The sequence below is a fragment of the Cibotium barometz genome, chromosome 18 (genome assembly GCF_041138505.1).
Source record: "Cibotium barometz isolate CiBa-2024 chromosome 18, ASM4113850v1, whole genome shotgun sequence".
NCBI classification, from domain to species: Eukaryota; Viridiplantae; Streptophyta; class Polypodiopsida; order Cyatheales; family Cibotiaceae; genus Cibotium; species Cibotium barometz.
The window spans coordinates 36,157,843-36,174,885 of record NC_141063.1 but is presented as its reverse complement, the minus strand read 5'-3'; the positions used below and the strand labels follow the sequence as shown (position 1 = coordinate 36,174,885).

The 17,043-nt window shown below is 40.9% G+C and overlaps 1 protein-coding gene across 1 annotated transcript; it reads left to right on the top strand.

Moving 5' to 3' along the window:
- Positions 1-1,230: 1,230 nt before the first annotated feature.
- Positions 1,231-7,240, top strand: LOC147629262 (homeobox-leucine zipper protein HOX10-like). The gene is made up of 18 exons (XM_086812524.1): positions 1,231-2,018; positions 2,518-2,707; positions 2,792-2,895; positions 3,004-3,094; positions 3,190-3,285; positions 3,394-3,507; positions 3,699-3,782; positions 3,875-4,030; positions 4,162-4,236; positions 4,323-4,423; positions 4,523-4,706; positions 4,788-4,961; positions 5,071-5,151; positions 5,270-5,404; positions 5,514-5,821; positions 6,287-6,392; positions 6,554-6,706; positions 6,798-7,240. Exons 1-18 carry the CDS (start codon positions 1,705-1,707, stop codon positions 6,957-6,959), a joined length of 2,628 nt encoding a protein of 875 aa, XP_086668650.1. The 5' UTR covers positions 1,231-1,704; the 3' UTR covers positions 6,960-7,240.
- The last annotated feature ends 9,803 nt before the right edge of the window (positions 7,241-17,043 follow it).

The window sequence follows — 17,043 nt, the reverse complement described above, 5'->3', positions numbered from 1 at the left end:
GGTATTTTAAGGCAATATTAGCTACAATATATTATGATCTCTTGATCTATGTAAACCTTTGTTCTTATCAAAAGGAAAAGAGAAAAGTGCCCATTTTTTTCACACTCTTAAATCATGCAAAAATGCTTAAGAAATGACATACTGGAAGCATAAGCACTCACAACCTCACAAAGACACAATTTTATGCAAGTTGGGGACCCTCCATAGCCCACAAGTCTCTTGTGAAGTCAACTTTGATACTTGACAACCTAGTTGAGGCCTTGTCTTTTGCATAGCCTCCTACCTTTTATATAAAAAATTGACAAAAGCCTATGCTTCCTCTTATTGTAGATGTCCCTTTTTTGCATATAAACATTAATTCCTATTGCAAAACTCTTCCCCTTTTACACGAAATTCGGCAAAAGTATTCTTTACACTTTATGCAAGTTATTAAATAGAGGCAGAAGTTAGGATGCTCCTTTAGCACACAAATTTTATCACTTTGGCAATAGCTATTGTTGTGATATGGTGCTATAGTAAGAGCTATGCCATGTCCATACAAGAGCTACACTATGTCCATATAACATTGGACATAAGTTGTGCTACGCCACATGAGCTAGCATAAAAGCTATGCTCAATCACAAGCATAGCTGTTGTTATACCATGATCATGAGCTAAGAGTGCAATACATGCCTTGTGATATGATCTTAGGACTCCCCAAATTCTTATCAACATATTGCAACAAGTCTTCATAGGGAGGTGGTTACCCGTGGGCCGCAAGGCCTCGTAGTTTGCAAGATTTGTTAGGATTGTGTCTTGGTTGTCCTTCTCTTCTTTGGAATTGATGCCTTTCAAAAGCTTCACATCAAGCAAAACCTTTCATTAGATCTCATCACTTTCCTATCCATTTTTAAATTTGTATATACTCCCTAGAACAACCAACACAAATACCTTATAAGAAAACTTTACATCTCCCTCCACCCCCTCACCCCCTCTTCCTTCTCTCTCTCTTCCACCTCTAGTAACATTCAAATAGTAGGTTGGATAGGTATATAATACTCCATATATTGCTAGCTTTACCCCAAATGGGCTCCCTCGATTGACTCATGATACATAACTTTAGCCTTGGAATGACCCCCCAGTGATACATAACTTTACCCTTGGAATGACCCCTCTCTCTCTCTCTCTCTCTCTCTCTCTAGTGGGATTGTCCTTGGGATGACATGGACCCACTTGGGTTTGAGTCTCTCCGTCGATTAGTCTCTCTCTAGATCAATAAAGTCGACCTTAAGCGGCTCTCTCTCTCTTCCGCCTTCTAACACTCTGATAGTGGGTTAGGTATATAATTGTGGGCTGTGTTGATATGGCCTTTCTGACTTGAGCTGTGTGAGCTTCCTTCGTGCGCTCCACTCTTGTCTTTTAACCGCTGTATGAGTTTTGGGCACACCACAAAAACGAGCGCATTTATGCTCATGTCCATGTCCACCATCACGGCGAGAATGTTTAAACTTGCCTCCGTTTCTTACAAAAGCAACCTTTTCTAACCAAACCCACTTGGGGAAGTTGGGTCTTTTGGTCTACTCCTGCCCCTCCCATTCATTCAACCCTTTTGCAGTGCACTTTGAAGTCCGCGGATCTTCATGAGCCACTGCGAAGCTTTCCCTCTCACAAGGCAAGGGTTTCTGCTGAATTGTTTTTGCAGATACGGAAATGGGCACTTGGTAAATGAAGTGGGCACTGATTATTTTTGGTTGGGCGCTTAGTTGGGCAGCGATTATTTGTTGGTTTTGGCTGATTAAGCGAAGTGGCTTCTTAAGATCTTTGCTTGAAATGGGGTCTAGCAAAGGGAAAGATGGTAAGCTTATGGTGGACTCTGGCAAGTATGCACGCTACACACCTGAGCAGGTTGAGATTCTTGAGCGAGTGTATAATGACTGCCCAAAACCTAGCTCTTCCCGCCGCCAGCAGCTCATCAGAGAGTGCCCCATTCTTGTCAATATCGGCCAAAAGCAGCTCAAAGTGTGGTTCCAGAACAGACGGTACGTTCTCTCTCGAAAACAGAAATTAAAAAAAGCAGACGATGGTAAATTCAGAGCTTGCCGCCCAAGAGAAAAATAGAATTTGCATTTTCTTTCGGGGCTTTTAAATTGGAAAATTTCAACGAATTTTCTTGCTGTGTGCGCAGAGTATTCAAAGAAATTGCACAGCTAGTTGCATGCATTTTTTTGGTTAACGATCTCAAAGTGCATATGTCTTCCTGGGTTTGTGTCCAAACTTGGCAATTTTTTTGAGGGCAATAATTTATAGAACTAGTAAAACAGCACATTTAATGGCTATGCAACCACATCCCATGTCTACAAAGTCGAGCATATAGATGTATGATGGCACATGTTTGTCATTGCAGATGACATGAAAAAGGAAGTAAAATTGCATCTGTATGTGTGCGGGTGTGCACATGTGGGCATGTGTGCATCCATGTGTGACATTCCTGTGTCTTTAAAAACACTATGCAAGCTTGATGTTTCCTGTACACTTTAGGTGTAGAGAGAAACAACGCAAAGAAACTGGCCGCCTGCAGAACTGGAATTCCAAGCTTAATGCTATGAACCAAATCCTCTTGGAGGAAAATGAGAGACTGCAGAAGCAAGCAGCACAGCTGAGCTTGGAGAATCAGTATCTGAGGCAACAGCTACAACTCCAGCATCCTCATGTTGATCTTAATTATCGGGTAAAAGACATCTGCTTAGGGGAAAAGTACTTTTTCATAAGAAACTGCAATATCTTTTTACCCTTTGTACCATTCACATTGCAGGTTGTAATGGCCACCACCAATGACACCAGCTCTGAGTCCATTGTGACAAGCGGACAACATCAGCACTCTCCACAACATGCATCTCAAGAATGGAGTGTCTCTCAGTAAAGTACCGCCAACCTGTTGTAGCTCAGTTACTTAAGAATATTCTCACAAGGACATCATTATGTTCATGGTAATTAAGGTGTATTTTTTTTGGTTTGCAAGAGAAGGCTATCGGCAGTGGCAGAGAAGACTTTGGCTGACTTCTTAGCTAAAGCTACAGGTGGTATGGTGGATGGGATCCCGTTGCCTGGGATGAAGGTGATACTTACTTCACTTGTATTCAAAGCCTAGTATCACTAGTCACACCAAGATGTATACAAAAAAAAGCTTACCCTTTTATTGCATTTGTATAGCCTGGTCCGGATTCCATTGGAGCTTTAGCCCTTCCGCGTTCGGGTGGACGCGTTGCTGCACAAGCATGTGGCCTTGTTGACCTTGAAGCTTTCAAGGTGAAGCTTCCTATGTTTGTGTAATGCCTGATTAATTATTCATCCTTCTCACTAGTTAATCATTCTTTTAATGTGTCCATCTATAATGCAAATCACCTCTTGTTGCAGGTTGCTGATATCATAAAGAATCGACCGTCATGGCTACAAGACTGCAGAAAGCAGGATATCATAGCTTCGTTCACGGCAGATCGTGGGGGTTTAGTAGAACTTGTGCACACTCAGGTCCTAAACTTGATTAGTGCCTTTGCTAACTCAGCTTTTATTGCTGGTACCAACTAACGTGGCACTGTGGTGACAAGTATGCAGGGAAATTTGACTGAACTTGATTAGTGCATTTGCTAACTGAGCTTTTATTGCTGGTACCAAGTAACGTGGCACTGAGGGAAATTTGACTGTATCTCCCTGCTTTTCAGATGTATGCTCCTACAACACTAGCAACAGCACGAGATTTTTGGACTTTGAGATATACTTGTTTGTTGGAAAATGGAAATTTGGTGGTGAGACAAACTTCTTATATGCAGGCACAGCATGTTTGAAAACCATTCAATTGTGAGCAGTTGAAAATTCTTTTGAGCGTTGTTACAAACAGGTTTGTGAAGGGTCTTTAGCTTCTGGTCAAGGTATGCAAGAGATCCCGAGCTTGCCAGGTTTTGTACGTGCAGAAATGCTACCAAGTGGGGTTCTGGTTAGGTCATGTGAGCAAGGTGGATCCCTGGTCATGGTGGTAGATGACATGAATTTCATGGTATATCTCTTCGGTCTGCGTTTACTGATTTTAGTGCTCAACAGTCAAGGTCTCTATGGCATTGTTTTGCTCGAGAAAGTTTGCCAGTGAGGTATTGTTTAAGTCTCTTGTTGTGTGTTGCTGAATGATAGTCCGGAAGCCTTACGGAAGGTCTACGGCCACTTTATGATACATCAGCTCTTCTTGCTTGGAAAGTGACTCACAAAGTAAGACTTCATGAAGTTCTATATGGACACTTTTCTTTGCACCATTGCACCATCTTACTCTCCTCCTAAGCTTCCCTTGACTGCAGGTCTTATGCCATCTACGTGGACTTGTCAGAGAAAAAGCAGAAATGGGTTTAGTAAACAACCCAACTTCTTCATTGCAAGGGTTCAGCCATCGGCTTGTCAGGTTTGTTCATCTTTTTGTGGGTTTATGAACTCATTTTGTTCTCTTTAGATAGTGGCCCTTATCATAGTACTAATTTGGTTGTTAACCGTGGGTCTTCAGAGGTTTCAATGATGCTATCAACTGTTTCCCTGACGATGGGTGGGTTTCGCTAATAAACGATGGACCCAATACTGTCAGTGTTCACATTAACCCGCCCCAAACTTGCAAGCAATTCGGCATACCTGGGGCAGGGGCAGCAACAAGAGGGGGCATTATATGTGCCAAAGCTTCCTTGCTCCTACATGTCAGTGACAAAAATCTAACTAAAAATAATACACTTTGCGTTTCTCCATGTGTATTGTCTGCTTATTATATGCTTGTGCAGAGTGTTCCACCCCCTTTGTTAGTGAGCTTTTTGAGGGAGCGGTGGACTGCATGGGCGGACTTTGATGTGGACATAAGCTCAGGAGATTTGTTAAGGACAAGTGTGCATGAAAATGTGCCTAAGAGGAAGTTCAGCTCTGTAAAAGTTCTCCAACCCATCTTAGGGCAAAATGAGGTGATCTGCTGGTTGTCACAAATAGGATTTTGGTGCTCTTTTTTCATATGACAAATAAACTAAAAGCCCAATGCAGGCACAGTGGTGTAACTGTTAAATGTCTGTTTAGGTGCTAGAAGTTGTGAGACTGCAAAAGTCCGAATTACCGAGAGCTGATGATGGGCCTGAAACCGACAACTTTCTGATTCAGGTAGCAATGACAACTCACGAGTTTGTACCTGGCCAGGCAGTCATATTTGTATGTATGTTAGAGCAAGTCAATGTCACATGCAATGATGATGTCCCTTTATGCTTTTTTTGGCATGAAGCTCTGCAGCGGTATGGAGGACACTTCAGCTAGTGCATATGCTCAGTTACTCTTTGCTCCTATTGATGCATCCGTGCCAGATGACACTCCCCTACTTCCATCGGGCTTTCGCATCATGCATTTAGATGCTTGCACTGTGAGTGGATGCTTTGTATACAGACATGCTTTTGAATGTTTTCTACTATGTTAGTCCATGCCATGTGAATAGGCTGGAATGTTCATAGGTTGGTCTGTGTCCACGACAGGAAAGTTTAACCTCATCACAGACCTTGGATCTAGCATCCTCTCTCGAGGACCGATCAGCAACTAACAGGATACAAAATCACAGCCTATATGATTTGGGTTCTGCTTTGACGATAGCTTTTCAATACACATACGAGGCAGAGAATCGTGATGTCGTGGCTCTCAAAGCTCAGCAAAATGTACAAGGTTTGGTTGATCTGCTTCAGCAAGCTGCGGTTTCTTTGCGCCCATGCCCTTCTATGCCCATCACAGGATCACAGTGTGGCACAGAAGCTTTGTTACTAGTGCAACAGTTAGCAGACAGTTACAGGTAAGGAGGTTGCTCTTTCCTGTTTGCATCTTCATGCTGCAATCTGAGAAGTAAAAATTGCTAACTGCAAGCTTAGAGTGATGGAACTTGTTGGCAAAACAGGATTTGGGATTTTGACCCCATGATCTGAGAAGTACACATGCATGTGTGCATGCACCCATCCTTGCCCACCCATGCTCGCTTGCACATGCTCAGGTTCATGTCCACATGCTCGCACATGGGCACACACGCGCATGAGCTGATTTGTGTGCCTCTTATTGAAATTTCCATGAGCCAGAGCTCTTAGCCTTTTTTAGATACTGAAATTCATGTGAATTTCTAATGCCAGAGGCTGAAAGGCCTTTAAAAAAAGAACAATATGTATTTAGCGTTAACAATCCTGGCTGCCCAGCAATCCAAAATATAGTCACATCAACATAAACAACCCGGGTTTTGTTACTTACAGCTACGAGGTGGTTGTAGCAGGGTTCACTTAGGTGAAGAGCTTTTACAGTGCACGGATGGGAGTGCTGAAGGATTATTCAAGAGTTTCTGGAATCTCCGACATGCCATTGTCTGTTGTGCTTGGAAGGTCAATACCTTTTGAAGCTAAGAATGCTGGCATTTATCTACGTAGGATTCAAATGGCTGGCTGTAAGATCTATTATTTGCCATTATTGTTTTTTTGTTTGTGTAGTGTAAGCTAATGGTTTTCAACACTTGATTGTATGGGGCTGGATCTTGTGGGGACAGCCTCTGCCAGAATTTATATTTGCCAACCAGGCGGCTTTGGAAATGTTGGAGAGTAGCTCATCGGCTCTGAGGGAAATGTCCCTAGAACGAATGTTCAATGATGGGTGTAGGAAGACAGATTATTCCCAACCTCCTCCCTTCCTACAAAAGGAGGTATGTATGCATTACCATGAAAGAAAGTGTTCTTAATCATCCCATGGACGTTCCTTGTTTGTTTATGTGCTTATCATGATCCTGTTTTCAGGGCCATGCACGCTTACCAGCAGGATTTTGCCTTACCAGCACTGGTCGCCATGTTTCATTTGAGCGAGCTACTGGGTGGAAGGTGATCACGGGAGACCATAGTGTGCGCATAGCTGCATTCATGTTCTGTAACTGGTCCTTTGTTAATGTACAATTGCATTAGAAATCAGCCACCCTCAGCCAAGATAGCACGGTGGAGTTTTTGAAGCTGAACCCTGAAGGTAGAGACTAAAGCTTGAATTAACGTGTATTATACCTGTATAAATAGAGACCCGGTGAGCCTATACTGTCTACAATGCTCAACTGCGCTGCTGGAAAATGGGTTATGGATCCCCTGCCTCAATGTGATTGATCTATTGGATGCACCTAATTGTATTGCAAGACTTTGTGACACAGCTGTTGATTTGAGTAGTGTATTATTAAGGGTGTGTGGCCTCTCACCTGTATCTATGGAAAGCACATTATCTGGTTTGTTAGTTTTGTTTGCTTCCTTTTCTGTATGCCAAATTAGTGCTCTGCAACCTACCATGCATTGATTAACAAAGGGAGGCAACCCCACTACTCCACTTTGGTGAGAAACTCACCACAATGTAGTGCGTACTAAGAAGCTCCAGCCCCCTCGACTACAGGCCTTCTTAAAGAGGACAACCAAGTCTCGTCCGCTAGCAGCTGTAGCAGAGATAGTGAACTGATGATCAATTAGCATTGATTCCAGATGTCTTCTCAAAGTCTAGCAAGGGGACAACCCAAAATGCATTCATCCATTAGATGATGTAGGTAGGCTATCAACTTGCAGTAGAAATCAATTTGACTCAAATCACAAGTATGGAACTCAATATACCACTCCCTTAACTTGCACTAGACATCAGTCTGACTGAAATCACAAGTATGGAACTCAATATACCACTCTCTTAACTGTGATAAATTTTAAATGAAGGGACGTGTATGGCATTCCCATCTTGATATTGAAGTGCTGCTATCTTCCATTACCAACTTTCTAAAGGTTAGCATTTGGAAGGGATCAGACTATTTAGCTCTTGGAAAAGAACAAGTTGATAAAATATTTACCTTGATGGTTCAATAATTAGTTTTAATACCAAGTAAATTTGATTTAAGAAGACCGTCCTATACAGATATATGTGTCTCTCTCCCTCAATTACTAGCAAAGGATGTGTGTGTGTGTGTGTGTGTGTGTGTGTGTGTGTGTGTGTGTGTCTCCCTCAATTACTATCAAAGGATGCGAGTGAGCAAGCAATACAGAGTGCAACTAACGGGTTTATTAATCAAGTGGAAACACAATGTGCAAGCGATTGAGTGGAGATTTCACTTTATGAAGACGCATTTGAGTGAAGCTGTTGACGTGGTAGATATGGTGGCTATGCAAGATGAGCCAATAGCAAGCTGTTGAGATGTATACTTTTCAGACACGTGTATAGTTGACTTCAAAACCTCCACTAGGGTGTCAGTCATCCTTACTTGCCGATGTGGAGCGGTTAATAGAAATGAGCATTTTACAATGTCTTGGGCAACACACATGGTACACATTTGCACAATCTTCCTTTCAATTGCTTCTCTTTTCTGCGTTTCTCGGTTTTCTTTAATGTAAAAAGTGTTCTTATTACATCTCAAGTGCTTAGAGCACATGCTCAATGTTGCAACTCCATGATAACTTGCCTTTCTAGATGTAGCATTGATAAAATTCATGGTGGATGAGTGGAGATGCATTTGGTAATGGAAACAAAGGATTGACAGCACAATGCACAATTGGTCTTTTCCACTAAATATCACCTCTGGTTTACCAATATCTATCAAACCTTTCCCTTTACTATGATTTCTCGATCACTCCTACTCATTTTAAGGGCGGGGACAATAGCCCAACAAAAGAGCTCTAGGCTCTTGGGAAGAGCTCTAGGCTACCATCCATGGGACACGAGTTCAAATCTTGACTCACCCCACTTGAATGAAGAGTGGAATAAAGAGTGTTAGGGTGGAATAAAGAGTGTGTTGGGTAAAATCATGGCAAAAAAAAACTACCATAGTTGTACTAACCAACTGGTAGCCATTAAGGAGTTTCTAACTCCTGAATTTGACCTTTTTGGGTAGCAAGTTTTAAGGCTCAATGGATGGATGGACATTGAGAATATTAAGGGTGCTTAGGGACTAATCGATCTAAGTTCCAACCCAAGACCCTATTGGCAAAAAGGTTGGAGCCAGATCTAGTGAATGTATTGTATTTAGTTTAATACGGCCATAATATCACCTAATTTATAGGAATACTAGATAATAGAAGTCTTGTTTCTTATTCAAAATGATGGCAAAAAGTAACCAAAAAGGTAGTATTTAGTATAAGTAGGTGACCTGCATGTTGATGCGCCATGAGTTTTGTTAGGGTGTCCAACAGTTATACCAACCTTTCCAATAAGATTATCCCAATCCTCAATATCCTACTTGCCAAAGAGAGGGGAGCCTTGTGAAAAAAACATATGTAGGTGCAGATTATCCCCATATTTACAACAAGAAGATGCTCAAAGCTTTCCCACCAATATCTCATAATTAGTAGAAGAACATTTATTAACCAGAATCAAATTCTATACATTAGCCATACATGTGAGTTAAAGCTTAATCTAGTCTAGACCTTGAGGGTTTATTTCACCAAAGAACACCTCATTTCTACAACACCACACCTCCCATAAGCAAGTTTACCTAGTAACCCCAAACAAATTGCAACACTCATCAGGAGCAGTAATATCCTTTCCTAAAATACAGTGAGTCCATGTGGTATTCTGTCCAAAAACATGCCTAGTCTCCATTTGTTAATGAGCTAAGTCCATTAAGAAGATGCTCATAGATTTCCCATCAAAATCTCATAATTAGTAGAAACCCATCCATTAACTTGAATTAAATTCTATACATTAGCTATACATGTGAGATCGAGATTAATCTAATCTAGACCTCGAGGGTTCATTTTACCAAAGAACACCTCATTTCTAGAACACCACACCTCCCATAAGCAATTAGATCTAATAATCCCAAACATAATGTAATCCTCATTTCTAGAACACCACACCTCCCATAAGCAATTAGATCTAATAATCCCAAACATAATGCAATTCGAGCCTGGTTCATGCTAAGGCTAAGCGGCAAGCAAGAGAAGCACATGAAGCGGTACGAGGGTAAGAGCTTCATCTACTCTTTTCCTTTTGTGTTGGCTACTACACCCTTGTCGAGAGCTCTTCGGGAGGCATCGGCAAACGAACTCCGATTGAGGAGCTTTCTTTGTTGCGGGAGGAGAGCTATGGGCCGAAAACGCGTTTCTCGTGCGTCTGGACCTTCATTTTTCAGTTTGCAAGTGTTCACAAGCACTGTGGGTAAGTTTCGATTCTCTGCAGAACTCTGTTTTTGGAACTACAGGAAGGGCGATTGGTTGTGCAGACACTATGTATGCTGCAAAAAGGTCTCAAAGTTGCCATAGGATGTATGTATGCAAAGTAAGGTCATTGGTTGTGATAAATTTGGGTGCAGTATAGTACCGTTTGCAAAGAATACAACAGTTTATGCAGGTCAAGCAAGAGTGCTGTTGCTGGTAAATTTGTGTTGTAGCAAAGATGTCAAATGATGGAATAAACCAGACTGCAGAGAAGCTTAACAAGAACAACTTCTATGCTTGGAGGTTTAGATTGACAAATTTCCTGATGGGAAAAGGTTATTGGGACTACATTCAAGGTGAACATGAGGAGGCACTGAAGATAATGGAGATTAATCCGACTGCTGCAGATATAAAAGAGTTCAAGGATTGGAATCAAGGAGCAAGGAAAGTCATGTATTGGCTTTCTATCAGCATACATGACACTATGATTGGGCATATACAGGATGCCAAGTCACCTAAGGAGGCGTGGGACACCTTGGTGTGAAGCTGTATAAAACTAACACCAAGGCGCAAAAGATTCAGTTGAAGAATGAGCTTCATACTGTGGAAAAGAAGAATATGTCTGTGAATGATTATGCTTCAAGGGCATTGTGGAATCCCTTGCATCAATTGGTGTTTTTGTTGATGATGATGATAAGGTGGAAGTGTGTCTGAGCGGTCTCGGGCCACAATACAAGGCGTTTAAAACGTCTATTCAAACTCGGGAGAACATTCCCAACTTCACAGATTTGGTGTCAATGTTGATCATTGAAGAGAAGAACTTGGGTGAAGATCAACAGTCTTCACAAAATAGAAATAGTTCATAGCAGTAGGCCTTCTACCACAAGTACAGATAGAGGACGAGGTAGAGGTCGCGGACGTGGCCAAGGTGGTGGCCAAACAGGGAATCAGAATTATGGTCAGTGAGCAGCAACAGTCCCAGGATTCACAACATGGCAACATACAAGTGGAAGAAGCCAGTTTAGAGGCAAGGTGAGTCAACGAGGTCGTGGTAGTTGGCAAAGGTAGCATAATGATTCACGAGACCGTTTTTACTGTGGTAAGCTTGGGCATGTGTAGGTAGATTGCTATAAGAAGTAGAGTGACATGCGAAATGAAAAAGTGCAACAAAACAACTATGCATCCTCTAGCAGAAATAATGAGGATAAGGAGAGGTTGTTTGTTATGCAACATGTGGTTAATGCTGTGTATGGAAATGATGTAGCAACATGTAAGGATGATGTATGGTATGTTGATTCAGGTGCTTCGAACAACATGACAAGTCATGGTGAGTGGTTCAAGGAAATGAAGAGTCTTGAAAGACCAGGTTTTGTTGAAACAAGGGATGACACTGCTCATCCGATTGCCCATGTTGGAGATGTGCCATTGTCTATGCAGGATGGTAAAGTGAAGCATCTTGCAGATGTACTTTATGTTCCGAACATAAGAAAGAATTTGGTTTCTGTTGGCCAGATGATTGAGTAGGTTTTGCAGGTTCAGTTTAACCTTGATGGTTGTTATGTAGAAGACTTTAAAGATAAGTGTAGGTTGGTTGCAAAAGGCAATAGAGTGGGCATAATGTTTACATTGAATGTAAATAAGCCTAAAGTGAGTGTTGCAATGTTTGCAAATGGTTCAGGAGTTGCTGCAGATATAGACATTTGGCATAAGAGAATTAGGTATGTCAATGTGCAAAGAATGAAGTATGTGCAGACTAAACAAATTGTAACAAGGCTGTCTAAGTTTTAAGTTGAAGGTATGTAGAAAGTTTGTGAAGCATGTCAATTTGGAAAGCAAACAAAACATGTATTTCCACATGACAAAAATGTGAGCAGGAATGTACTAGATGTTGTGCATTCAGATGTATGGGGTCCTGCGAAGACTATGTCTATGGGTGGCTGTAGGTACTACATAACATTCATTGATGACGACACGAGGAAAGTGTGGGTGCACTTCATGAAAAGGAGAAGAGTGAAGTGTTCACTCATTTTCTGAATTTCAGAGTTATGGCTGAAAAATAGACAGGAAAGCATGTGAAGTGCCTAAGGTCAGATGGAGGGGGAGAATACTTCTCCAATGAGTTCTCTGAATTCTTTTGCAAAAGAATGTCATTCAGAGACAATTTACATTTAGATACACTCCGCAGAGCAAAATGGAGTTGCTGAGCGAAAAAACAGGCACATTGAAGAGATAGCACGAGCATTGATAGGTGAGAAGAATATGGCACATAGCTATTGGGATGAGGCTGTGTCTACAGTAGTTTATATCATGAACAGGACTCCTACTGCAGCCATACATGATGTAACGCTAGAGGAGAAGTTTACTGGCAAGAAACCTGATTTGTCTCACTTGAAAGTTTTTTGATGTATTGCATATGTGCATGTGCCAGATGAGTTACGTACCAAGCTGGATCCAAAAGTAGAAAAATTTGTGTTTATTGGGTATTCCCTTGAGCAAAAGGGATATAGATGTTATAATCCTGCTACACGTGAATTGAGGGTAAGTAGGGATGTTGTATTTGATGAGATGAGTAGCTGGCATGTTGCTGAAAAGGATGCTGTTTGTTGGGGCTGATGTAAGTGGGAATGTGGTTGCACAGAATGCAAGTCAGCAATCACAGTCATTGAGTGGACCAGGAGAGTCCTCATTGAGCGGTTCTGTTGATAGACCATGGAGTGGCAGGTTGCGTCATAATACCAGTCCTGAAAATGTAGTTGGTACATCACATAAAGGCAAAGAGAAAGTGGTTGAGCCCCTTGGTATGCATGACATTTCTGTAGGGCATTCTCTTATTGATAGAGATTCTAGTGGCTCAGAGATGAGCCTTGATGAGGAGCTTGGGATTTGAGCAATGAGGACACCTGATGTGAAGAAGGCTATGGAAGCCATGAATGCAAAGTTATGAAGATCTGGAAGAGTCAAAATTCTATTCAGAGGTTGACTTATGATGGTTATGTGGCACATCACTATGCATATATGGCAAAAGTTGTGTAGGTTGTAGAACCCAGATGTTTTGATGAGGCTATTGGAAATGTGTGTTGGCAGAAAGCTATGGATGAGGAGATGGATGCATTGTATGGAAATGAGACTTGGGATTTGGTGCCATTGCCTGAAGGCAAGAAAGCTATTGTCTGTAAGTGGGTGTATAAGGTGAAACATAACAGTGATGGTAGCATAAGCAGGTACAAGGCTAGAAGGATATGCGCAGACACATGGGATTGATTATGAGAAGACATTTACCCCAGTTGCAAAGATGGAAACTGTGAGAGTTGTGATTGTAGTGGTTGCAACTAAAGGCTGGTTTTTACATTAGATGGATGTCAAAAATGCGTTCTTGCATGGTGACTTGCAAGAAGCGGTGTATATGGATCAGCCTTTAGTTGCAGTGGGTGGCTGTAACTAAAGGCTGGTTTTTACATTAGATGGATGTCAAAAATGCGTTCTTGCATGGTGACTTGCAAGAAGAGGTGTATATGGATCAACCACCAAGTTTTGAGGATACAGGTCACCCAGAGTATGTGTGTAAGCTTCGTAAGGCCTTGTATGGGCTGAAGCAAGCTCCACGAGCATGGCATGACAAGATTGCTGAGTATCTTGTCACTATTGGTTTTCATATGGCATGCAGATCACTCTTTATATATGCGCAAGAGTGATAAGGGTATTGTGATCATCACCATTTATGTAGATGATCTTATTGTTGGGGGTGACAACTTGGAAGAGATTGACCATGTGAAAAGCCTTCTCAAAAAGGAAGTTTGAGATAAAAGATTTGGGAGATCTGCGCTATTCTTTGGGAATTGAAGTCATTACACCTGAGAGTATTTGGCTGTCACAGAAATAGTATGCATTGGACATGTTGTCCAAGTATGGGATGGCTGATTGTAAGCTAATCTCGGTGCCATTAGATCAAAATGGCAAGCTTAGTGCAGATGCAGGTTATGTGTTGGAGGATCCCATTATGTACAGGAAGATTGTGGGGAGTTTGATCTATGTCACGATCAGCAGGCCAAATTTGAGCTACACTGTTGGCTTAGAGAGCCAGTTTAGGTTTCGCGCAAACCACATATCGACAGTGTGCAACGCACACTTCGGTATTTGAGAGCCACTGTTGATTATGCATTGTTTTATGCAGCAGGTGTACCAATGGAGCTATATGGGTACACAGATGCAGATAGGTAGCATCTTAGACACAGGAGATCTACCAGTGGATTTATGTTTTCATTGGGGAGTGCTGCTGTGACATGGAGCAGCAAGAAGCAACCCACGGTTTCCTTGTTGAGTACAAAGGTAGAGTACAGAGGAGCTGCGGTGGGCAGCATGTGAGGTAGCTTGGTTACGCAAGCTACTTGTTGTGCTGATTTAGGGTTGCATGTGGAGAGAAAGATTATCATATATTGTGACAATCTTAGCAGTGTATAGTTGGCCAGGAACCCAATTTTTCATGCGCGAGCGAAAAACATTGAGGTGCATTACCACTTCATTAGAGAGAGAGTCTTGGCAGGCGCGACATCGACTTGGCCTACGTTAGCACACAGGATCAGGTTGCTGACTTCTTCAAGGAAAAGCCTTGGGAGAGCTGAGAAGCTTTGCAGATTTTGAGATATGCTTGGAGTTCATGAGCTGGAGTTGAGCTTGAGGGGGAGTGTTGAGATGTCAAGCTCAACATGAGCTGACACTCACGAGGCGCTTGCATGACCGTTCGACATTTATATCATTGGCGAGTTTGGTAGCTGGCATTGACATATCTTTGCCAGAGATTCTACAGTTGGATTACACCGACTAGTCAACATATACCCACTCCTCTTAGCGTGTTCACATTATGGACCACTTGTATTTGCATCACATCACATCTCATCCACATCTCATCACATCCACTCACATCTTATCACATCACATTCACATCTTATCGCATTGCATTCACTTGCATTCACATCTTATCACATCGCATTCACATTTTTAGTACTGTTTTCTACTTTCGAATACTGATGGGACTTTTCTAAGTTTCTGCCAAATGCTTGGCCTAGTTAAAGGTACTTTTTCTTGATGGATATTTTCATATTCTTTCTCAAATTTCTCAAGTAAGATATATTCAATATTCTTCTTTGTGAGTTAAAGATTCATGGGATTTAGAAAAATCAATTCTACCCATATTTCTTAATAAAAATAATAATACTCAAAATTTCACTTTTGATAAATACTCATAATTTGAATTATGCCAAAAATTCCTCTTTTACCATTTAATTACTTGGATTTCAATTATCATGGGAATTCCTCTTTTTGCATAAAAATAAATTTACCAAAAATTACTCGTTTCTCATAATCAATTAATTATGCATAATTACAAAAAAATTATTTCTCATGAATATGATGAAAATAATTCTATTTTCATAGGATGTCCAATCCTAGAATATGGTAGGAAGTCCTCTTTTAGCATTATGCATAAAAATAAGATATGTATTATTTTCTGAAAATTTTACCATAGCTTTGTTGCTGCTCTTATTACTGATAATTCTCAATTTTTTTCTAAAGAATAAAAGCTTGTAATGAAAATATGATAGTAGTTCCTCTTTTATGCTTAAAATCAAACTATGAATTTAAATCATAATTTTAACCATAAAATTAAACATAACTATGATTATCCCACTAAATTAAACTAATTTCAACATTCATCTTTTCCCTAACTAGATAATCCATTTCTCATTTAGAATGAATTAGAGTAGTTTTTAACTACTCATAAGCAATCTAAAAGAATTTACCATTATTTTAATAGCACAAAATCATGAAAATATCATTTCCTTAATCTCTAGCTTATCAAGCCTAGAGTTTAGCTTTGAATTAAGAGACTATCATTGAGAAGCATCCTTTTCCAAGGGATTTAGCCATAAAGATGGCTATTCTTTTAGAGAGAGAGAGATTTACTTCAGGAAAGCACTATAATTTAAGCATAAAGGTTAAGCATTAAGAAACTTAGGGAAAGCTTAATTTGAATTAAAACAATCCTTTTGAAAGCTTCTCAAGCTTGAGAGGGGTTGAGAAGAAGAAAGTTATTGAGAAAATTAGAAAAAAAACATAAAATTTGATTTTACCTCCAATTTTAACTTGATTCTCTAATTGTTGTAGTGAATCCCCCGACCAATCAATTGGTCCACCAAGAGGAAAAGAGCAACTCCAAGAGTTGTTCTAGAGAGAGTTCTGAAAATGTAGACCCTTAGGCTAAGGTCCCTTACCATTTTCAATTAATTCCTAATGCACATTCGAAAGTTCATTTTGAACTTCTGTTTTAGGGGAATCCATTTTAGACACTAGGAGGATTTTTATATCCAAAAATATTTCAATTTTGGATTATCTCTCTCTAGGCCAAAATAGGGTAAAACAAGACCTTTCTTCTATTTCAGAGAGGGGAATACTTACAAGAACAGAAGGGGAGGATCTTACACCTTTACACCTCAAAATCTGGAGGGAGAAATCTTACATCCTACCCCACTTAAAAAACACGAGATGTCCTCATCTCGCAGGTGGAGTATAATCTCTTTCATCTTCTTCCTCTTGAACCACTTCTAGCGTTACTGCCTTGGAAGTGGATGGCCGATTTAGGAACATCTCTCTTTGACTTCCCCTATTCTGAGGTGGAGGTCTTGCATTGCTTTGGATTGAAACTGAGGGTTGGTTAGAAGTGGATGGCCGATTTGGGAACATCTCTCTTTGACTTCCCCTATTCTGAGGTGGAGGTCTTGCATTGCTTTGGATTGAAACTGAGGGTTGGTTAGAGCGTCTACCTCTGAGATTTCCATGATTTTGACAGAAAGGGACCTGATTACTCTGGAAGGAAGGAGATCGAGTC

Bases quoted from the DNA above. Each gene is read 5' to 3' on its own strand.
- LOC147629262 (XM_086812524.1), top strand. From the start codon at position 1,705: ATGAAGTGGGCACTGATTATTTTTGGTTGGGCGCTTAGTTGGGCAGCG. The intron at 2,019-2,517 runs GTACGTTCTCTC...TGTACACTTTAG, and splicing joins GTGTGGTTCCAGAACAGACG to GTGTAGAGAGAAACAACGCA. The intron at 5,152-5,269 runs GTAGCAATGACA...TTTGGCATGAAG, and splicing joins CCGACAACTTTCTGATTCAG to CTCTGCAGCGGTATGGAGGA.